This window comes from Ambystoma mexicanum, chromosome 5q (genome assembly GCF_040938575.1).
Source record: "Ambystoma mexicanum isolate Mex_15411 chromosome 5q, UKY_AmexF1_1, whole genome shotgun sequence".
Classification (NCBI taxonomy): Eukaryota; Metazoa; Chordata; class Amphibia; order Caudata; family Ambystomatidae; genus Ambystoma; species Ambystoma mexicanum.
This window is the reverse complement of record NC_090933.1, coordinates 403252408-403276576: the sequence shown is the minus strand read 5'-3', so window position 1 is coordinate 403276576 and position 24169 is coordinate 403252408. Positions and strand designations below refer to the sequence as shown.

The following is a 24169-nucleotide window of genomic DNA, read 5'->3' as shown; positions in this document are numbered from 1 at the left end:
ACATTTGCTGGGTTGTTTACTTTTGGCTTTGCACCGGTACAATACAATAACCTTTTTCCTCACTCAAAAAGGTAGAATATTTTCTAGTTGTGGTATCACTCCAAAAAGGTTATAAGTAATAGTAATGCTGGAGAAAAATAAAAAATAAATCAATGGCCAAACAATATTGCTTTACCCACTCATAGCCATCCCAAAATATGTTAGGACTGGTACAATAAACAAACTTAATTGCTAGAACGCGTGAGGAAAATGCTGAAGAGGGTCCAAAACATATTACTTACACAATGATATTTTGATTTAATGCTAAAACTCTCAATACCCTCCAAAGAACTGTACATTTATCTAAATACAGAATCATCTTTGCAGAAATATTTTTAGGAATTGATTTTAAGATGCATATTTGCGCTTTACTTTTGAAACAGAGGTATTCCTGTAACAAATAAATGTATATAGCAAATTAAAATGAGAGCTTTTCCGGTTTAAAAAATAAATCAATAAATAAAAAACAGAGCGATGCTCCGGTTGCACCTTTTGTGACTAGGAAATAGGAGCTTTGGGAATATGGTCATGTGAAATCTCAGTGGTATATTTCTTTCTACCCTCTCTACACTTCCATAAACACTCTTAGACAGAGATGTATAGTAATAAGCAGAGGATACATTTACTCATTCGAGTTACATATGCAGGACTATGCATGATGAGACAAATCAAACCATGAACATAACAAAAGCTTTTTAACAAATTGCAGGAACTTGGCATCTATGGACATTTTCCACTTTTTTTGCAGAAAGGCAATTTCATCCAAAAAGGGGGGGGGTTGAGGGGAGTGGACACACCCCTTTAACCACTCACCCCCACTTTCTATTTACCTTATGTATATTTTTGTGGTAAAAAAAAGTGTCAAAAACGAGGCAAAAAAAACAGTCATCAAAATTGCTGTTTGCCAAAGAGGGTAATACTGGAACTTGAGCCACTGCGTTTGGAGCCTTCCATTTTCCGATAATGCCCTTACAACATGGAATGGCCTCATGTAATACTAAATATTTGTATTGAAGAATGCGAATTATATGTTTAAATTTTACTAAAGTTAACAAAGCAGGAGTGTAGGGCAATCACCCAAAACACATAAAACGGATCTTATTTTTCCTTGCCAATTAGCATACATCTGAAACCTTTGCATACCTTTAGAGGTCCGTCTGCACTTGTCAGAAAAAGGCAACAGCAAGTCCAATGACACAGACATGCTTGGTTGTTAGAACTCTTAAGAACAATACACTTATTGCGCAATCGATTTAAGGTTGGGACCAAGTCTGACATCCGCCGTTTGAAAAGGGATGATACAGACCTTGCCATTTCTCCAAAGCAATAAGCCTATAACACAAAATAAGTGCTACTGTTTGAAATGGAATTTAAATCTGTAAACATACAAACCCCCTTGAAAATAGTAAGATACTCGCCAACCGTAATACTGGTCTGGCCGCTAGCGCTCGAAGCACTTTATAAAGGAAATCATGGCAGAACACACAGCCTACTGTTAAAGGGATGAAAGCCAAAAGGCTGCAATGAATGAACCCAGCAAGCCTTCCTGGCATGGATTCTATTGTGCCCCTTTGTCTGCCTCACTTTTTAATTTCAAAAACGGAAATACACCCGGAAGCACTAACAGACGCACCTTAGCGATGTGCATGGTGGGCGTGTGTGGACGGCGAAGGGGGCTAGGGGAGGTGCAGGGGATCAGCAAATACCATGATGAGCTGTAATATTTAATTACTCTCATGGTCAGCATCAATTTCAAAATTGTGGGACCATATTATCAAGCAGAAAAACGCAAGGAATGTTTTGCCCACTTCAACCAAGCAATGCAGCCGCATGTGAAGTGGTGGAGGATGCCCGTCGAGGGAAAGGGGCGGGATTGCTATATAGCCTAAGACCCTTAGCTGGAGGAGATGATCTCGCACTGGTTTAGAAACCCAAAGGTTGCTTTCAAACAGGAGGCCAAGAACCTGGTCTTGTGTTGATCGGTAGAGGACAGGCTATGTTCATGCATGCCCGAATACTCCTGGAAGCCATTATCAAAATACAGCAAGAGAACAACTGCTGGCTGTTTCATTGTAGATTGACAAGAACTAGAGTTCCTTGTTGGGATATCGAGGGAGGATCTGGAATGTGGCAAAGTCCCCTCAACAAAGTCATCTGTCCACAATCTTTTTTTTTTTTTTTTACAGAGGGCGGTCGTCAACACAATAAATAGTGTTGCGAGGCGAGTGGAAACAGCCACAATAGGCATTTAGAATTTGATTGTGGCCGTTGGCCGCATTTTTGCCACCAACTTTTTACACATTTGTTTTTATAAACATCCACTTATCGCCGCCGTTTTCACCATTTTTTTGTTAACTATATTTTGTTGTGGGTTCATGGTAGGGGATTGTGTGGTGGGGGTTGCAGGGTGAGGTGGGTTAGATAGGGGTTAGTGGCCACCCCTCATTTAAAAATAAATATAATCGGCGAAAACGACAGTGGCACAGTGCACGTTTAAAATGCAAACGTGCAAAAAACTGACGAAAACACGTGGATCCGTTTGTGGCAATATAATTGGACAGAACAGTGGCTGAAAATCTAATTTTCAACCCATTGAAAGCAACCCCTTTATCAATTTCCTAATGCCAGCACAAGTATGAGTGGAGCCTCGGTAAACAAAGTAAACAAGTGGCACTGCTTGTATAACTAAAGTCATCGATATTTTCGGGGCTCCAGAACATGAATCAAGGGGGCTAATCATCCGTCTATGAAAAATGGAGGGAGGCTTCTAAGATGTGGAGTAGCACTAGGCAAAGTGCCAGAACAACGTCACTTTGCTCATTTGTGGTCTGGCAACAACAGCCTTTGGAGAGAGCTAGAATGTTCAAGCGAGGACACCAAAGTAGAATGAGACCTACCACTCATGGGAGAGGTGTGGCACAACTTGATGTCTTGATGAAAGCCCACAAAGGCATTGTTAATCATCTTGCCATAAGCTTCTGAGGAATTCCATACTGCGGAAGGAGACTGGCACATCCAATGTGGACAGACGACCTGCAAGATTGGCAAAGTGAGGGCTCTGCGCTGGCTTAAAGGTCTTGCAACCTCCTTTGTTACATGAGCATTCAGGAGACTTTAGAAGAGGCGCTGACATGGTGAATACATGGAAAATTAACTGAAATGCGTGAACTAGAAAAACAATGGGAAACTGACGTTTACAACAGGAACACGCTGAGTCTTTCGGGGAATGAACCACAGGTTAAACGGATCTCAAGTTTCCCCATTCCATGCATGAAAAGGTCACCCATTCCTGATTATTCCTCTGCATTCTGGGACGTTTAGTGCCAATTTCAAGATGGGAAAAGTGAAACTACAAGTCCAAGAACAAAAATAATTAAACCAGGAATAGATGTACTCCCTGGTGGAATGGGGACACACTTGAGAGCTTCAGGGGGAGAATAAATAAATACGGTTGCACCTGTTCAGTTATACATTGATAAATACGCCTGCAGTGTTTACCAATGAAAAAGCAAAGCAAGAGTGTACACCAGCTGAACATGTACCAACTTTCCACAAATAGCAGTTCAATGCTTTTGGATCCATGAGAATTGCCCAGGATTCTGAAAACGGAATGCAGTTTATAATCTCAGGAAGGAAAGATAACGAAAGACAAGTCTCATTGACAGGGCTTTCATTTCCCAGCCAAGACCCTGGTCTAATAATGTGCTACTATAAACTAGATCACCCGGGTATCAAGCAACATATAGACCAGTGATCTGGCTGAAATGTAGTAGAGAATTAAAAGATATAAGGATTGGCAAGGATGCAACCTCATCCCCAGATCATTCTTAACTGTACACGGACGCTAGTGTGCATTATAAGAAGTCGCTGAAATTCCCCCCAACACCCGAAGAATTCTGCTCCCGATCAAGGAATAGGAGCAGCAGTCCACGCATGGCAGATCTCGGTTTGCCATCGGATACTGCACGTACAACATTCAATACTTTGCGATTTGAATTGCTTTCATTTCAAATGTAATTTTTTTCGAATTTGAATGGTAATGAGAGCTCGTGAGTATGCCGATCTCAAGATGAAAACAGAGTTGGGACCCAGCCACTAAGACAGTCGCATGGTTTTGAAATGGCAAGCACTAGTCACATTACACCATGTAAGCATGCATTGCTTGCCAATAGAGGATGCAGAACAGTGGACCACCTTGCCACCATAATGCCCTCCAGTAACTGTGACCCTCTCAGAGAACCCTCAGCGAAGCTGCCAACAGGACATCACTACTCTCACTGTCCTATTCCCGCTACACCCTACTAACCCCCCACGCCCCTTCCTTTTCAGATCCGCCAGAGCACCTGGGGACCACTCCGGTGGTGACCGTCTGCGGTACAAATACCTATAACATTAACACCATTTATGAGTAAGAGGTTGCTAGAACTACAGACACACGCAGTTATGAAACGTGAAGTCATTCGTTTTGTTTGTTGTGCTTCTAAAGCAGTCTCCAGTTCTAGCGTTCAGCGCAATGGTTTGTGGGCAAGCAACATAACAGACACATTCAGTTAATGTCACAGCTGGAAAATCGGCTACTAAATGCAATACAATATAAAACCCACGATTTGAGATAAACACAGAGATAATGTACACTGACGGCAAAGGCAGGGCGGGTAAGACAATTCTACTGATGGCAAGATATACAGTCTGACACTATTAACTGGAGATCTGCTGGAGGGTGGCACCCTTTAAACAGAAATCCTTCATGCAACAGAGCTGCACAACTTTCCTAATATTTTCTGGCCAGACAGCACCACAGATTTGAAAGACAGCAAAATATGCTAGGGTTTAGAGCAATACTAGTCATTTTCTCTGTGGTTACCATCCAGGCTACGTATTACGTCAGTATACTGTCTTAGTCAGGGAAAAAAATGTTTTAAAAAAAAAATCACATTTACAGTCCTTGGTTTAATTTGAAAGGATTTCCGGACCACATTATTTCATAAACGACAGAATCGTAAGCATATTATACATAGTATGTTACAAAATGGTTTAACGCTGCAATGAAAAACAATAAAAACACGTGTTTACACAGTTTCTTTTTACATGGAAAGTGCCTAAATAATTTAACATTGGATTGGCCATCAATGCATCCCAAATGATTATTGTATCAATACTGCTTCTGGTGGAGTTCACAGCGCGTGCTACATCGGAGACTTAAGCCATGGGAAGGCGATGGCATGCTCGTAAAGCTAGTTGAGACTTGATCAGCGTAATAAGCGTGGGTAAGGGATTCCAGTTTTAATACAGGAGGATCCTCCTTTCTATGCCCTTGCGGCAAATTGGGCATTCGCTCATTCGATCTCCGCACAGCTGGCACGTCCCATGGCCACAGAGGAAGATCATGTTCTTCAGGCGATCCAGGCAAACCGGGCACATGGTCTGCAACACAAGAGAGGACAACATATCAGAGCGCCAGACAGTTTAGGGCAGGGAGGCGCTAGAAAACGTGAAACATATATACCCACAGTGCACACATTGCCAGATTTCATCCAGAGCGCCAGAGGTTTGGGACAGGCGCGGCACTTTTTTATCCAAGTAAAATTGGGAGTGTCAATCTGACACAATAAATCAATGAGACAGTCCTATCGTCAATCCACGCCCACAATGCACGTCATACCAGCGTCATCCCCGGTTACTTCTTGGCCTAGTTTTACACGTGTATTAGGAAAAGAGGAACTGATAATGTTATCGACATTAAGGTCTGGTAAAGTATTAGGGATCAAATAGGAAAAAATTAAGTATAATGAATCTGCAGGATTTGGATTGTTAAACGGCTTTGGAACAAAAAAGGTACATTTATGCTGAATTATTTCAACAACATTTTACAATACCAATGTATAGATTCGTTTTTTGCTAATATGATGACTGTTTGGTAATTTTCCAATTTAGGTGTAATGCAAACTAAAACACATCAATTAAAAATGTGTTTAATAAAGCATCTGTAGGCACCCTCTCAAGGAAGGAGCTCACTTTAAGTGGATGACCAAAATCAAGCTGCCAAACTATGGTGCCATGTAAGTAACTGTCATTTATAAACTCGGCTAGGGGCAGTGGACCGGAATCTGCAGTAACATTCTGCAGAGCACTGCGGTTTGAGGCCAAGCCACTTTGGCAGGAGTGCCTCTGACCAGCTGTTAACTGCAATTCTGAAACGTATCCAATGTTCTGGGTGTTTTAGTGTCGGGCAGCCGCGTATAATGCTGCAGACTGCTCTAATCACTAACTAGGAGCCAGTTGGCTTTGTATTGTATATACTTAACACGCATGGTTTCGTTTTAAAATACACAGTGGTTCTCCACTAGGTGGCGCCAGTGTATTGCTGAAGATTTTTAAAGATCCTAGCACTCGGAGCAGGACGATTTGCCGCGACTGCTTCGGCGCAGGAGACATTTTGGCGCGCCCAGTTCGACGCTGGGACGTTTCGCCGCGGGATCTTTTGGCGCCACGAATGCCGCATTATTAAACCCAATAGGAATCAGGTGTGTCACGCAATCTGCAGGTTTTTTTGGGGTCGGTAGCATCAGTAACTGACACCGTCCCAAACCCAGCCAGCCTTTGCAATGGAACCTGACCCTGTCACATTCACCAGGTTTACCTCTCCGTGCAGCACTGACGCTGATCTCGCTTGCAGGCACCCCTGCCCCAAACTCCTTGCTGGTGGGGATTCCGAAGAGTACACCGTCGACTAAATCGAGGTACAGCATGGGTTTCCCACAACTGTCACTGGTAATGTAGAGCAGCGGGTTAACGCGCCTGCTGCAGGGAAGATGCCGCCCAAGACTTTTAATCTTCTGAAAATACTGGAGTGGCTTAACACCTCCCCCACCCCTTCCCCCAACCCCCGCCCCGAGAAACTTGAAGGGCTGGTATTAAAATGGCCAGAACTTATATGAACGTGTGAGTCAGTGGCATTGTGAAAGAAAGCTTTGCAGCATGGGCTACCAGGCAGAGGGGAAGGGGTGCAAGCGGAATTATCCAGGTCCACGACACACTAACTCAACAGCAGAGGAACTCCCAATAAACTAGGTGGGCAGCTCCCACATTGGGTGCGCTGGAGAGGAACCAGGTCATTAAGCTCTTTTTGGCGTGAGGGCGTTTAAAATCAGCGGAGCCAGATGGGCGCGCTGAACTGGCCTGTGCGCCAAACCGGCCTTTGCCGAATCGGCGGCGCCAAAAAGGGGTGTACCGCCTAGCACTTACAAGAAGAATGTGTGTAGTCTTTCTGTCTCAGCAGGGGGCCAGGGGTACTGCAACTAATTTAAAAATTCAAGGTGAAAGTTACAAGCACCGTTTTGTCGCCGACAAATAGTCTCCAAACTAGGGTGGAATAACTATGAACAGAAAACATTGTGATTTTAATAATTGTGTCATGTTCTTAAAAAAACAGAGGAACCCTCTCTGCAATTTATTGAATATTAGGAAGCACAGCTCAGGCATGACGCAAAGTAACAGTATAAATTCGACTATATTTCAGTGTTTGGTTTGATGATGCGGCCTGGATCAAGTTCTGGGACGACGTGCCCATTTTGAGACTGCCTGCCCGCTCACCTTGCCTGGCGAAAAAAAACTGCACCGTGGTCTGAGCTCTTTGTTAGACGTTTGAAGCAGCCACCTTTGTGTAATCTGTACAGCAAACAGATAGTGAGCAAGCTTTGAAACCGCAGGCACTATACCACCTGACCAGGGGCGCAACAAAAGTTACAAAACCTACATTTCGCGAGGTGGGGGGGGGGGGAATGATAACTGGTGATAGGAGGGGCCACTTCAGAAAGTGGGCGGGGCAAACTTTGAGGCTCCACCCCCTCTGTTCTACTACAAGTGTTGTCTGGCGTGGGGCACAGTGCCTTAAGTGTAACAGGAAAATGAGCCAGGGCTCAGCAAGGGGGCGTAGCCTAATGGTGAAGGTAGGCCACGCCCCCTTGACAAGCCCTGGCTTTATGGGCTATAGGCACCCTCGACAGGCAGCCGTTTGTAGAGAGCAGCACCCTTTTCCCCCCACCCCCTGGGGAAAGGATGCTGATATCTGCATTTATTACCTGAAGAGATGTCTGATGGGGGACAGCGCTACGCGCCTTCAGCCTTAATGGTGGCACTGCCCCTCACCAGGCATCCCTTTAGCTAAGAGAAGCAGCAATCACCATCGGGTGATCACTGCATCTCATAGCTAAAGGGATGCCTGGCGAGGGGGTAGAAGCACCATTAAGGCTGAAAACGTGCGACGCTGTCCCCCCCCCCCCCACTGGAAGCAGAGCCCTTTTATCCTAAAGCCTGAAGCTCATGCGAATGAGCAGGAGTTTCGGGCTTAAAAAAAAGGCCTCTGCTTCCAACGGCCTCACCTTTTCTTCTACAATGGTGGCACTAGCCACAGGCATTTTTTGGTTAAAGGGATGCCTCGCAGTTGCTGGCACCACCATTATGTTATGTTATACTATGTTATTATGGATTATTGGATTACTCCATTATGGATAAACAGTGATTTTTTCTGAAGCCCTCGCACATGAGCGAGAGCTTCAGGAAAACGCCCTTGTCCTCTAGCGGCCGGGGCTGCCAGCGTACATTGGTGAGCCCTGCAGGGCCCTACGTCAGGACCATATTTCTGAGCTTGGCAGGGCTCGGCCCCCTTAAAGCCCTGGTGGGGCCCTATAATCAAATGGTAGAGGCCCGGCATTACACCTAAGCGCACCAGCAATTACACATCCACTCATTTAAATATCCCATTCACCATACACTTGCTCATTTACATGCACACCTATCCCCCAAACAACATACTCATTCACACATACATTACATACACACTCCTTGCATACATGCATACATAATGAGCTAACATGCAACACCCTTTAACACTGCTAGTTTCGGAAAAGGCTTCCCTCGCAAGTGTGCACATCAGCCCCTTCCCATCGGATGTGAAAGAACAAATAACGTGGTTATATGTTCGTTCGCATCTGTGGGGAGGGGGCATTTCATTTTTGTTAGGCAGGGAGGTGAGGGAAGCCTTTCTTGAAACTAGCAGCTTTTAAGTTTTGCTGCATTTGTGCACATACATTTCTGGGCACGAACACAGTAACATTTTAAAGCCACAAGTTTCAGGAAAGGCTTCGCTCCCCTCTCTGACTAACAAAAGCTATGAGCGGAAGCCCCGCCCCCAGCTCACATCACAGAGGGTGGAGGCTGAAGCTCGAGTAGCTCAATGGCGTTGCGCACCTGCACTTTACATAAGAGCGGGGCTGGTCATTGGGCCGGCTCTCGCTGAATCCGAGATCCACCACCAGATGTGGAGCCGGATCTCGGATCCGCCCAGAGTCAGCCGCCCCGAACCCCTGCTCTTCGCTGGGGAAAATAAAATAAAAGCACTCGCGAGGAAACTAACTTCCTCTGGTGACCCCATGCAAGAGGTCACAAGAGGAAGTTACACTCCTCAGCCACGACCCAGTTTATTTATTTATGCAATACATAGTGAAGTAACTCATCACCAGTGCCATGGAAGAGGTTTAAAGTGGAATTGATAAATAGTTTGGAAAAGAGGCAGCATGAAAGAAATAGCGCAGTTTGAAACTATTATTTTGGACATTTCCTTTGATCGGAGGTCAACTGCCAGCTCCGCCCCCTATCCCCGCCTCCTCGGGCACCGCCCCTCCAAACTCCGCCCCCAGCCCTTGTGGGATCTCCCACCAATTATTTTCCATTTACACCACTGCATAAGAGGTGGTATATGTAAAGCACATGGCTCTCACATCTGCATCTTGCCGGCGATTACCAAATGTTTAGTGTACCCCAACTCAATGGAACTAGTCGCATCGGAGGCTAGAATCTGTGCCCTCCGCAGTGGATGCATCCCTCCACTGAGCCACAGACCCAGCCAGCATAAAGAACACTGCCTTAATTAGCAGAGAGGCCTCTGCTCCACCTCACTTCACGCCCCTCTGCTGTAGGCTCTTCCCCATTTAGTCATCACTAACACCTGATGGGACAATGGTCCCTCAGAATCTGACCCTCCATTCATGGATTATATTTTTGTGGTTACACAGATCACTGCTCGCTTTGAGCTCTGGCACGAAATAGGTTCCCAAACTATCAAGCGTCCACCAGATTCTTCTCCCAAATCCCACGTTTTTCAAAGGGACAGAGGTAAGCGACACGCTCACTCATAACTCAGCCTATCCAACAACTGAACGCTTGAGCAGTTGTTCTGCTGGTCTGGCAGGCAATTGGAATTCTAGGAGAAAAAAGAACAAGCATTGGCAAAGCCACCAGTTTGAGTTTTGGGTAGGCTTGGGATATGATATGAATGATATGATATTTTATTTCTATTGTGCTCGTACACAAGTGTTTCAGAGCGCGACAAGGCAAGGGAGGGGAACAGGGGAGAACAAAACAGCGATCTTACTAGGCCCAGTGACATTGAGAACGCGCAAGTGCATGGGAGAGGGGGGAGGGGAAAAGTACATGGAAGGGGGGAGAAGTGGAAAGTGCAAAGCAGAGGAGAAACAGATAAATAACAATAATCAAGGCAACAAAACAGTGGTAATGCAGCCAGCAATTTGCAAGTGCTAGGTTTAGGGCAGCAGACAGGGTAGGTCTGATAAGTGCAGGAAGAAAAAGGTGGGGGGCTGTATGGGTACAGATACAGACCTTAGTGCAAGAGGTGGCCCGGGGGCAGCGCGGGAGGGTGGCAGGGTGAGCAGGTACCTGGGTCCGAAGGACAGAAGGTGGCCAGGTGCACAGTGCCAAGAGAGAACAGATCAGCAGGGGAGAAGGGGAGCGAAGGCAGAAGAAAAGAGGTAGGTCTTGAGGTGCTTCCGGAACCGGAGATGGTTCTCCTCAAGTTTTAGAGTGGCAGGGAGGCTGTTCCAGAGGGAGGCCCCAGCCAAAGACAGATCTACCACGTACTGATAAAATGGTAGTACCTGGGCGTATGGTGTCAGTACCCGACAACTGCTTATCTAATACTTCAATCCAAAACGGTTGGCTTTGCGTTGCTTTTTTTAAAAAACTGGATTTTAGTGCATGCAAGAGATCTAAATCAAGTGGCTGAAGGCACACTTGGTTAAGACATTTATTACACCAGTAGTGATTTACAGTTGCATGAAATTAAGCTATTCACTCTCAGAAGATTGTTTAAAAAAACCCTGGCAGGCTTAAGCTCGATGACACTGCTTGATTGAGAGAGCTCAAAGAGATCCCAGGGGATATATGTTTAGGATGGGGGGGGCCAGGTAGTGGGTGGGAATGGCCATAGGATGATCATGGCCCATGGGCTGTCAATGGGAGGGTAAATAACCTAACAACATCCACAAACTCTGTCCCTCTTCACGCATCATCACTCCCCTATATGTACACTAAGGCAATAGTTCCGGCTTATAGACAAACTAAATTGTTGGGGAGAACGTAAAAAGGTAAAAACCGCACTCGAACTTGGAATAAAAACCATGGCCCAAATGGCCGACGTTGCACTATAGAATCTCTGGCTGACATGAAAAAGTTAGTCCAATAACTTCTGCAAGGACTTTTCATAGTGTTTACGCGATCAATTGTTTTATGTACACAGTTTTCATGCTGGCAAGATCCATCCTGTTTTTTCCTATTCTGCCCAATTCCCACAGGGCATGTATACTTGTCGTATATAGACCTACGTGTACGCTTAGTGGCGAGATTTCTTGCTACCGTGTTTTCTTGTAGACCTTTCTCTTCTGCATAGATTTATTTTTCGGTTAAAATTGCTATTTTGGTAAATTAGCTGGAGGTCAAGTTCTGTGATTCTATGCAGCAATTAAATGGTTTTAGTATTTCTAAACCACCCAGTGCTTTAACTAGTTATCTGGAAGAGTCGATTACAGAATGCAAATGATATTCTTTTTCCAAATCGTGTTTACAGCAAAGGGAACAAACCTCTTTTACCTGTTCCTTGATGTCCTGCAGCTGCTGTTGGAGCTTTTGTACATCCGCATTGACATTGGTATTGTCCTTGTCTTTCTGTAAAGCGGGGATGTTTGCAGTTGCTGAAAGAGAAAACACATGCTGTGAAGCGGCCCTTTCCATAGATGACCAGGCGCCGCTAGCACAAAAGGAACGCTTCTTTAGGCCCACAGGTTACACAGGACTCCAGCACATTAGGGAACATCTACCGACACACACCCTCTCTCACAGCCTGCCCCCAACGGTCTTCTACAGATCAGTCAGCTCTCCCACCAGAGAACTCTAAGGACATCACATTCATGCGAAGTGGGCCAGACGGGAAGAAAGTACATTACAACATATCTCCCCCTTATGAGAAATCGATAACACAATAAGAACACTTGCGCATCACGAGGTACAACCACAAAACCTAAGTCACCATACAATTTAATCCAAAATCCACCACTGATACTACATGGACCCTAGGTCCCATCATACCTCTACAGTGTGTAATGGTCATCACCACTTGCACCAGTGGTATTCCCAAACCACTCCGTCTGTGGGTGACGCCAAAAAATACTGTAGGCAGAACAAAAGCGTCACACATTTATACATCAACTGCATGTTAGCCAGTCACCTGGTGTACTCAACTGTGGTGTCCAAACCCTCAACATTTAAGCAGAGGTGTCCAACATATCTCCTAACTACTCAATGGTGTCCAACGCCACAGAACTACCTTAGGTGTCCAACACCCCAATATTTAACCATAGATGTCCAACATCTCAAATAATGCCATAGGTGTTCAGCACCTCAAATACCTAACCATAGGTGTCCAACATCCAAAGAGCAGTACATAGGGAGGGTGTAGCCCACATTTTCAATCATTGCACTGAACTTCAGCAAGCACTCACCCATATCAGCTCGAACGTTACCGCCCTCTGCTGGGTCTGTGGGTTGCTAGGCCACACCCCCAGATTGTAGTGGTCAATTTGATCACACACACACACACCCCCCCCCTCCCCCCCACCCCACCCAGGTGTTCCCCCTGCATAGTGCACGGGCCTCACAGCAAGTAAGGCAGCAGGTTTAACTCGTTGCCAATGCTGCGAAGTGGCCCTTTCCACAGCTGACCAGCAGTCGCCAGTACAAAGGGAAAGGAACAAGTTACTTACCTGTGACTATTGTTCTCCAGCATGGATTCACATTCTCATGAATATTCCCTGACGTTAGGCTGGTAAAAGAAAAAACAGTTTCACTTTCACTTACAAACTGTATTCCTCCTCTAAACCAATCACTGCACTCTGGGTCATACTGCCCCCAGCCAATGACTGCCCTCTCCCTAGGCCCCTCCTCTGGCAGCCATCTTTAGATTTGGTAAGCACGTAAAGTGGCAGTATGACCAAGAAGAGCCACAGAGGGGTAGGAGGGAGGGTTCACATGTGAATCTATGCCAGACCCATGCTTGAGAACAATATAGTTACAGGTAAGTAACTTGTTCCTTCTCCAGCATGGGGTGTGGCAGGAAACGTACCATAATCTCGCCCTGATTTGTGCGCCCCCGAAGTCACTGCAACTTCGGGGGCACACAAAATACTGACTCCCATTACTACGCTCAAGTAAAGCAGGGGCTGCAGGGGTGTCCCCTGCTCTTCTTGGGCACAGTTCCGGGAGTCAGAGCTGCGGGGATGTGCCCCACTTACCACTGCGGTAAGCGGAGGACAAGAAAGTTAAAGGGAAAAAAAAGAAAGAAAAAAAGATACGCACCCTGCGCGGCTTCAGCTCCGACACACGTTATTGGGAGGAACCGACACCACAGGGATAGAGGAGTGTGGATCGCACACAGAGGTGTGCCGCTGTAAAGGTAAATGGGGTGGGAGGGTTTGGGAAGGGGAATGTGGGCAAATTGATCTATGTGATCACTGTGTTGCGCCGTAAATGGCATCGACAGTTTCATCGGCGCAGTTGTGGGCGGTGCAGTGATCACATAGATTTGGTCTGGCATGAATTCACATGCTCATGAATAACAAATACATAGCAGTACAACATTACACAACCACGGGAGGTGGCAAGGCTCAACAGAAGCAACACTTACCTGTGGAACAGACTCCCCTCAAGCAAACAGGTTGCGTAGCACTGCTTGGCCGACCCTGGACTCCTCTCTGGAATCCCTGTCAGTGCAGCAGAACCTTGTGGAGGTGTGCCTAGACCTCCACGTAACAGCCCTGCAGATGTGCAGCAGGGGCACACCAGACAGGAATGCTGTTGGGGCAGCAATCGCTCTGGTGGAATGGGTGCTCGGACGGCCGGGCAGCGGTCGGTTTGCCAACCGATGACAGTGTGTGATACAGCCGGAGAGCCACCTGGAGATGGAAGCCTTGGATACAGCTTCAACATGGTTCACAAGACCAAAGTTCACAAACAGTTGGGGCGTATTCCGAAAACTTTGTGTGAGCCACGTAGAACCTCAGAGCACGAGCAACATCCAGCAAGTGCAAGGCCCTTTCAGCCGGTGATTAAGGCTTTGGAAAAAACACAGGTAACAACAAAGGCTCGTTGAGGTGGAATTCCGACAGAACCTTTGGCAAGAAGGAGGGGTGGGTGCATCTGTATCACCACCCTCGATTCGTGGAACGTCAGATATGACTGTTTGCCGGATAGGGCCTGGATCTCACTCACCCTCCTAGCAAAGTTAATGGCCACAAGGAAAGCCGTTTTCCACGAGAGGAACTTGAGAGGGGCCTGATGCATAGGCTCGAAGCGAGCTCCCATGAGCCCCGTCAGCACCACGTTGAGTACCCATACCGGGGCAGGAGCCTTCACCGGCGGGAAAGATTGAGACAGTCCTTAGAGGAACTCCTTAACGAGATGGTGGGAACAAAAAAGAAGATCTTCCTGGAGACCTGGTGTAGCTGAAGATAGCCGCCAGATGCACCTTAATAGAGGCATGCGCCAGTTCCGCCTTGGCCAAAGACAAGTATGGAAGAATCTGCAGGGACGTGACCCTCAGAGGGGTGATCTTGTGCGACCTGCACCACGTAGCAAAACGCTTTCACTTGTGACTGTAGCACGTAAGAGTTGATTACGCTCCAACCTTAGCAAAGAACTCCCCGCATTCCACCGGAAACTCGTATCCTCCAAACTCTAGGGCTGCAGGAGCCAAGCCCCGAGGTCCAGCGATCCTGGGTCGTGATACAGGATTGCGCCTGTTCTCTGGTGAGCAGATCCACGACCACTGGCAACTTGACCGAAGGCGATGCTGACAGGCTGAGAAGGTCCGGGTGCCAAATCTGCCTTGGCCACGTCGGGGCGACTAGTATCATCTAGCATCGGGAATGCGTAAAGAAACAGGCTTTCCCATGGGGAAAGAGAACGTGTCCCCCCCATGTTCCTTGGCTGGTGGAACCTGATGGCAAATTTCAGATATTTGGAGTTCGCCGCCGTCGCAAAACGATCGATCTAGGGCCAGCCCCACTTGATGAAGATGCGGTCCACCCAGTCGTGGAAAAAAAGTTCCCACTTGTGGCAGGAGCGCAACTCCCTGCTGAGGGAGTCAACGGTGGTCTTCAGGGACAACAGCCGTTGCACTTTCCCCAGCATGGCCGCTACCCAATCCTCTGAGGGCGACGCTAGGCAGGAGACTATTGAGCCTGGTTCCTAGGAACAGTGCATTCTGTGATGGCTTTCAAGCAGGACTTCGGATAATTGATGGAGAATCCCAGATCTGTCACTAGCTGGACCTTCCGCTCCGTGTGTTCGACGGCTACCTCTCTTGACTTGGCCCAGATGAGCCAGTCGTCCAGGTAAGTGTACACGTGTATCCCTCGTAGAGGTAGATGGGCCGCCACTGGTGCCAGGCACTTCGTGAACACCCTGCGCGCCGACTTTCGGCTGAAAGGGAGGGCCTTGAATTGGTAGTGTCTTCCCTGCACTACAAAGCGTAGGAACTTCCGATGTTTCCTGTGAATGGGGACGTGGATGTAGATGTCCTCCAGAACAAGCAACGACAAGAAGTCTCCTTCCTCCAGTTGGCCTAGCACGTGCTGTAATGTGACCATGCTGAATTTTTTGGACTTGACGTTCAGGTCTAGAATGGGCCTCCAGCCCCCGGTCTTCTTTTTCACTAAGAAGTAGTATCTGGAGTAGACGCTGGAGCCTCGGAGTTGCCTTGGAACTAGCTCCATCACCCCCTTTCTTAGCATGTCCCGTACCTCCTGCAGGAGCTAAGGGATGTGGTGCTCCTGCCTGGTCACCAGAGGGATCCGCAGACACTTTTGCTGAAACTCCAGGGTATGTCTGTGGGCAAGAGCGTCCAGCACTGGGGTACATGAGTGGGGGCCCGACGTCCTGGCTGGTTCAGTCCTGCTTCAGCGCCTGCATTCCTTGGAGCAACGACAGCACGGACCACTTGCACCGAAAGCCTTGGAACAGCCTTTCTAGGCCTCCTGGGTTGTGGACCGGGAAGGCTGATGGTATGAGGAGCCTCCACCAAAACCCTTCGTCGATTTGCCCGACTTTCCGCCGGAGGCGCGAAAGCATGCGCGGTGCTGTTGGAGAGTACTCGGGGCACAAGCTGTATCCGTATCAGTCTTGATGGCCTGCAAGGACTTTGACAGCCTTCCCGAAGAGGTTATCCCCATCTAAGGGCATGTCCAGTACCCTCGTCTGTACCACCTGGCGGAAATTGGTGGCCTTGAGCAAGCCTCGACGATGGAGGTAGACACCGTTTCCGAACTTCGGAAACCTGTGTCGGCAGTGTCCAGGGCCAATGTGATGGCATGTTCTGATGCCACTTCAGCTTCCGGGAGGGGTGCGATAACCTCCACCCGCTTGTCGGTAAGAACTCCAGAATCGGGCCTAGCTTGTACCACAGTTCCCCGTCATACCTGGCTAGGATTGCCAAACGTTGGCTGCCTTGATGGTCGACAACGCAGAGTAAATTATCTTCCTCCGCATGGCGTCCAACTTCTTCCCCTCGCTGTCTGGATGGACAGAGGACAATGAGGGGTTAGACAACCTCTTCCTCGCAGCCGTGGGCACCACCGAGCCCGGCGACTGTTACGACCGTAGGCACTTGGGTGCAGACTCCGGCACCAGGTACTTTTTCTCCAACCAATCCGGCTTGGCCGGGCCGAGCAAGGATTCTTCAGGAGGGCTAGGCCTTCCTCCCACATGTCGTCCAGGAGTGGCACTGCCATGATGGTCTTCTTGGCTGAGCCAGCGTGGTCGGCACACTAGGCCCTGTGCCGTTGTTGCCGTAGTCATCCTCCACATCCTTGTGGACCATGTGCAGGGACTCCCAGTCCTCGTCCGATGACGAAACATCCATGTCTTTGGGTACGGCCTGGGACTTTGTGACTCCCCTCCCCCTTGACAACCTGAGGGGTCTTAGCCGTGCTCAGCGACTGCATCCTCTTCTCCGATGTGCCGGGAGACTTCGCCACTGCCTCGGCTGAGGCTTCCCACCTCAGGGGTAGGGATTCCATGGGTGTAGTAGGGGCTTAGCCGTGCTCAGCGACTGCATCCTCTTCTCCGATGTGCCAGGAGACTTCACCACCGCCCCGGTTGAGGCTTCCCACCTCAGGAGTAGGGATTCCCTGGGTGCAGTAGGGGCTACCTGTGCAGGGTCAGCCCCTTTGGCCTTCGAGAGGGCGGCTGCCACCAGCACAATCGTCAACAATTTCTCCTGGGCCTTCTTGGGCAGGTCCTCCGCCTTTTCCTCCACCCTAGGCTTCTCCCGCAGCTTAGCTGTGTTGGGCGACTTTCTTTTTTTAGGTGGCACTTGATCGATGGCTGGCGATGGAGGCATATTATGTTGATCGCCCTCCCTGCCCGCCAAGTGACCCCCTTGTGCGGCGACCCCGACGGAAACTGGCTTGCGGTGCTTGGCCTTGTGTTGGGCCCCTGCGGATGGAGCACCTTCAAAAGACTTAGAAGCCTGCTCATCAGACCGGCTGGTCCTAAGTGAGGCATTACCCTACCTGGGGCACATGGAAGAGGCCTTGGCACCTACCCATGCCCGCAGTCTACTGTGTCGATCCTTCATCGTTCTCTTGGAGAAGCCGAGGCAGATTTAACAATCTCCCTCATTGTAGCCCAGTTGAAGGCAGTAGAGGCATTGAAGGCGTTTGTCCTCCACAAACACGTTCCGCAGTCTGGATCTGTTGCAGATCTTGAAAAGGGAACTTCCTTCTCCTCTGTCATGGTGGGAGGTGCAGAGTAGGCCCGATGGCCTTCTGGAAATTTTGATGAAAACTCAACAATCCTTGCCCTTGATGGGCGCTGAAATTCACCGACAAATGGATCCCTGCTGTCGGCAGATGGAGAGAAGAGCACACAAGTTCTTATTTGATAGTTGAAAAATGCGAAAACTGCAGAATAGCTCACAGAGCAAAATTCAAGGACTCCCAACACTTGAACGTGCAGTGAAAATATGAAGATGGCTGCCAGAGGAGGGTCTTAGGGAGAGGGCAGACATTGGCTGGGGGCAGTATGACCCACAGTACAGTGACTGGTTTAGAGGAGAAATGCAGTTTGTAAGTGAAAGCAAAACTGTCATTTCTTTTACCGAGGATTCCCAGCCTAACGACAGGGAATATTCATGAGTATGTGAATCCATGCTGGAGAACAATAGTTACAGGTGAGTAACTTGTTCCTTTCCCTTTGTACTGGCGACTGCTGGTCAGCTGTGGAAAGGGCCACTTCGCAGCATTGGCAACAAGTTAAACTGCTGTGTGTGTTTTGTGTGTTGTGTGTGTGTGTTGTGTGTGTGTATATAAAAATTATTGACCACTACAATCTGGGGGCATGGCCTAGCGACCCAGCAGAGGGCGGTAACGTTCGAGCTAATATGGGCGAGTGCTTGCTGAAGTTAAGTGCAATGATTGAAAATGTGGGCTACACCCTCCCTATGTACTGCTCTTTGGATGTTAGACACCTATGGTTAGGTATTTGAGGTGCTGAACACCTATGGCATTATTTGAGGTGTTGGACACTTATGGTTAAATATTGGGGTGTTGGACACCTAAGGTAGTTGTGTGGCGTTGGACATCATTGAGTAGTTAGGAGATATGTTGGACACCTCTGTTTAAATGTTGAGGGTTTGGACACCACAGTTGAGTACACCAGGTGACTGGCTAACATGCAGTTGATGTATAAATGTGTGACGCTTTTGTTCTGCCTACAGTATTTTTTGGCGTCCCTGCTGTTGCTGGTAGATTCAAGTGCAGGGTTGGGGTAGGTTTCCGTTCAAGGTGAGGGGCTTGCTGTTTTAAGGGTGGTTACTGGACATGGCGTTTTTTTTTTGGTTGTCTGTGTTTTCAAGAGTTAGTAGATGGTATCCCGTTTCTCAATTGGAGTGTTGTCGCCCTCTCAGATGACTAATAAATTGAGGGGTGGCAGGGTTTGGAGTTGTTATCCCGCCGGCCTGACAACAGGGAATATTCATGAGCATGTGAATCCATGCCAGACCCCATGCTGGAAAAGCTTCTTTTTTGTTGTAGTACAGAACAGGTAAGCCCACAGCTTACACAGGACTTAAGTACATTAGGGAACAACCACCGCCACACCATCTCTCTAGCAGCCTCTCTCAAACAGTAATCTATACAACATTCAGCACTCATACCTTATTCATGTCTCATGACATCACTTTAATGCAAAGCAGCAGACAAGAAGTACATTATAACATAGCTCAACACTCCCCAAAACCTGTGTCCGGTAAATTATCATTATCAGAGCATAAAGGAAGCAAGAGCCATTGCTGAAAGATTTACAGATCAGGAATATAAATTATAAAATTCATCTAGACATCAAGGTTTTAGTTATCACCACAGTGTAGTGATTACATCTAACCCAGACTAAACAACAGATTAACAAAGTGAAAACAGATATGGCTTTCTATTCGTAAGGAGGTGGGCAGGATAGAAGAAAGGACCTGACAAGATGCCTTTCCCTCCCCCCTCACCAACACCGCAGGAAGAGGAACCAAAATGTCAGGTAGATAATCTATCCTTTGTCACGCTTACACTGATATAATCACAAGCATGGGAAGGCGGCCTTGGCTATGCTTGCACCTATTTACACAATACTTTTTTAGACCCGTGTTAACATGGTTTGAGAGAACCCTTCAACTAAGGCAATTTTTTCCAAGGTAATCCCTTACTTGTCAGTAAAGTCCTGACAGGTCGACATACCAAGTCTACTTTCTAACTACCTGTGCATGCCATTACAACTGAGCTGCTAACTTTTAAAGGCTGTGCTACAAGCTCTTGAACGTGTCTATAAGCAATCTAGGGCTCACTTTAAGAATATGTTCAAAGTGGAGCAAGCAGGTTTCAAATCCCTTAAGGACTGCTCAAATACTGCAATGAAATCAGCGGACAAGGGTGATGTGGGGGTTATTTTGAATAAAAGATTATGAAGACAGCCCGCTATATATGGAGTAATGCAAGGTGAATGTGCATCAGGCTTCCAAATTAAATGCCCTCCAACATTAACATTTGGCAGCCACACAATAGGGTATAGGGTGCCACATTTGAACCACAAATTTCAGACGCCCGTTCATACATCATGCAAGATATATGATATGGCATTTATAACGCGCCTGTACACAAGTGTTACTAGGCGTGACAAAAGATCCAGTCAGACCATGACCGCATATGGACATGCATTTGTTTTCATGCTTACAGGGTAACCACAGCTTCATCGTGGAGCTGCAACTGACTGCTAAAACCATGTCAACATTTTAAGGGCAATTCATTGAGTGACCCAAAGCGGGACGGGTATGCCCAGACCCAATAAGGCTGAAAGATGCCTGGGTTGCTTGTTGTTTCGCGCAGAAGGGATGTGACCAAGCAGCTCGGGCTGGACTGCCATTTGGGGTGTGGGGAAGCCTGATTTGTATATGGTCTTTCCCCTTATAGCTTGGCAGGCTGGGAAACAATGGTCTGGAGGGTTGCCCAGAGCTGTACCAGTGGGTATGATTGATTCAAAACCTTCCAGCCACCCTCTATTGGTTGTACTTAATGGGAAAAGGCCATTTAACACTGGAAAAGTAAAAAACGGATCTATGTGATCATATAGATCACTGTGCCCGCTTCCCCAGCCTGCTAGTCACTTCATAGCCCCCACCCCCAATTTACCTTTTACGGCGGTACACTTCTGTGTGTGCCGCCTGCACCCTGCTATCCCTGCGGCGTCCGCTCCTCCCACTAACGTGGGTTAGAGCTGGCGCTGCAGGGTGCTTTTCTTTTTTTTCTTTCGTGTCCCCCACTTACCAAAATGGTACACCCCCCGACTCCCGTTACGGCACCCAAGCAGAGCGGGGGTCAGGAAAGAAGACTAAAGGGGACCTTTGGCTGCACACCCTGTCCTGGGAGTCTTTCAGAGCTCCCATGGGAACATTACAGTGTTACATCGCCAATGAGTCCCAGAATGCGGACTCACTGGCCAACAAGGGGGACAGTGAATCTGTTGGCAAGCAAAGGTGTCAGGGGACTTGCACAAGTCATGCAGTGTAGGACATTCAACCAAACTGACCACACCATTAGCTTCTTAAACTTCCTCAATGCCCAGGCTTTTATTGTAGTGCATCTGTATACGAAAGAAGTTTTGTAAAGTCTTTCTTGTTGAAGTAGTACGTTTTCACTTATAAAATAATTAAAAATAGGGAAACCCATCAGTGGATTGCCACTATATTGACTTACCTATATCATCGACAACTTCTTCTGTAGCTTTCCCACTACAACAGATACTAAAAGGCACTCTGCGTTCAACAACCGCACGACACTGAACACACTTCTTCATCAAGTTGGCACAGTCTGTAGAAACAGTACAAGCAATTAGACAAAAGCTATAACCTGTGGAAATCCTACTCCAAAAAACAATTAACTTTGTACTCTATAAAAGATCAAGATTCATATGAAATGAATTCACATTTTACCATCCTTATTTGTTCAATATGGCTACAAAGTCAGGATAATGAGTGGTGTGCATACCTTGCACCATCAAAAATAAGGGCTTGTTAAAATAAATAAATGGTCGATGCACAGCCATCTTATTATACATCAAGGAATTTTAAAAAACAAACCATAAAATCCAATTTTTCGTGTTAGCTTTCAGAAAGAGTGCATATAATGTTTTTAAAACCCCAATTGACATGTTAGCTGAAAGAGAACTGCTTTTTTACAATTTCATGAGGTTGAAAGTTCTCCACTGTGACTCCGGCAAGAGGCCCTTCTGATTTTTCCTGACGGGTTACTTTCGTTCTCTTCAGAGTCCTAATTTGATGTCTCAGAGACACAAATGGCATTTTTGTGTTGGTCAGGATATACCAAGCAGCCTGTTCTACCCTGTTTGAGTATTCCCACACAACTGGCTGAGTAAACTGCGGGATGTTGACCAATAGAGAGTTTGGGTCGGGTTACACGTTGGAACACTTTGGGGGCGGGGGATTATGGAGAACCATGTTGAAATCCAGTAACTTTTATTAGAGGCAAAACTTGCCACTTATGTGTGGGTGGATGAAATACAAATGGGGATATGCAGTGGGGACTGGAAGGAAGCAGGCATTCGTCACCTGTCCATATATTTCTTAGGTATAGAAGGAAACCAGCTTTGCATAGTTGATATGGATGACATGGATGTACCTTTACACTCAGGGTTTAGACTGAAGTAAGGCCGAGCAAGGGCACTTGACAGCTATTGAGGTCAATGGATTGACATTCCTTTAAGAAAAGAGTTGGACTAAATACCTGCAGGGCTAGGAGAACGTCTAGGAACAATACAAATCTATCAAAATAAACAGTGTCAAGGATGGGCCAACACAAAGTGGGGTTCTTTCCAGGTGTCCAACACCTTCTTAGGTTAGTATTCACTTTATAAAGTGCTTAACCTATTGTTACAAGTCCTTGTTCCTCCCTGAGACATTCTATTCAACATAGCATAGCTCAACGAGATGGACAACCAAGTTCTCAAAATCTAACTTTAATTACTTTTCCTTCAGACTACCCCAAACAAAACCACAAGGGTTCTAAGGGGTAGCCAACAAATGAGTTCACAAATCCAAGTCTCCTGCGTCATACCCTAATCTAATGTAACAAAACAAATTATATATATATATATATATATATATATATATATATATATATATATATATATATATATATATATATATATATATATATATATATATAGTTATTTTGTATTTGGCACTTACGCACCTTTACAAACAAGAAAATTAACAAAATAAATTTTTTTATACAACATTAAAAATGCGTAAAATACATAAATACATAAAATCAGTATTAATAGACATCATCCTTATACAAACAAGGCTAAGAAGAAGTAAATTCAACAATGTTTCTGTACATCCTAAATAAGAATTGCTTTTGTCTGCACATTATGATTTTTACATGATTGTAACAAGCGAGCAACAGAGAGAAATTCATGTTTAGAAGAATGTTCACAGCATTTTTGTTTTTTGTTTTTTGTTTGTCTTTTAATCATTTATGCCGGTATTACATAGAGGGCTATTTCTATTAGCCGTAGAAGTCTAACAGTTGCCAAGATTATGGCATTTCCTGTCCCCCACATGCAACTGGCACATATGAGGTTCCGACCAGAGGATGGGTTTACATTTTGGAAGTCTTTCAGTGTTTTCTCAGCCTCGGCAGTACAACAAAAACGACATGACGTGTCACAAGACAACCTTTCATTTAAAAACCAGTGCTTAGTTTGCATTTTTGTATGGAACAAATCAAAACGGAATCTCATGTATAACTTGCGTGCATCGTTACAAGGGCATAAGATCAAGTATGGAAGACAAGGGCGTTGACTATGCCTAAAGGTGGCATATTCAGAAAAATGATATATATGATATGGCATTTATAACGCACCTATACACAAGTGTTTCAAGGCGCAACGAGGCAAGGGAGAGGGAACAAAGAGAAACAGACAACGATTCTACTAGGCCAGGTGTCATTCAGATCACGCAAGTGCAAGGGAAGGGGAAAGGGAAAAGTGTGAGGGGGAAGGGAGAGGGGAAAGTGCAGTACATGGGATAGTAGAATAAATACAATAAATAAAAACGGCCAGCTGGTGGCAAGTGCAAGGTAAGTGCAGACATAAGTGCTGGTAGCGGGACTGTAGGGATACAGTAAACAGTCCCAAGGTGCAGGGGTTGCCAGGCCGGCAG

The 24169-nt window shown here is 46.6% G+C and overlaps 1 protein-coding gene across 2 annotated transcripts in view; it reads right to left on the bottom strand.

Moving 5' to 3' along the window:
* Nucleotides 1–4969: 4969 nt before the first annotated feature.
* MIB1 (MIB E3 ubiquitin protein ligase 1) overlaps nucleotides 4970–24169 on the bottom strand; it is an 863979-nt gene continuing 844779 nt past the window's right edge. Inside the window, exons 19-21 of one of the 2 annotated variants that reach the window (XM_069620891.1) lie at nucleotides 21681–21794; nucleotides 11983–12083; nucleotides 4970–5463 (exon numbers count right to left, since the gene is read on the bottom strand). In XM_069620891.1, coding sequence (XP_069476992.1) covers nucleotides 5323–5463; nucleotides 11983–12083; nucleotides 21681–21794 — 356 coding nt within the window. In that variant the 3' untranslated portion in view covers nucleotides 4970–5322. Of the gene's footprint in view, nucleotides 5464–11973; nucleotides 12084–21680; nucleotides 21795–24169 lie in introns of both variants that reach the window. The other variant, XM_069620890.1, reaches the window with a different exon arrangement.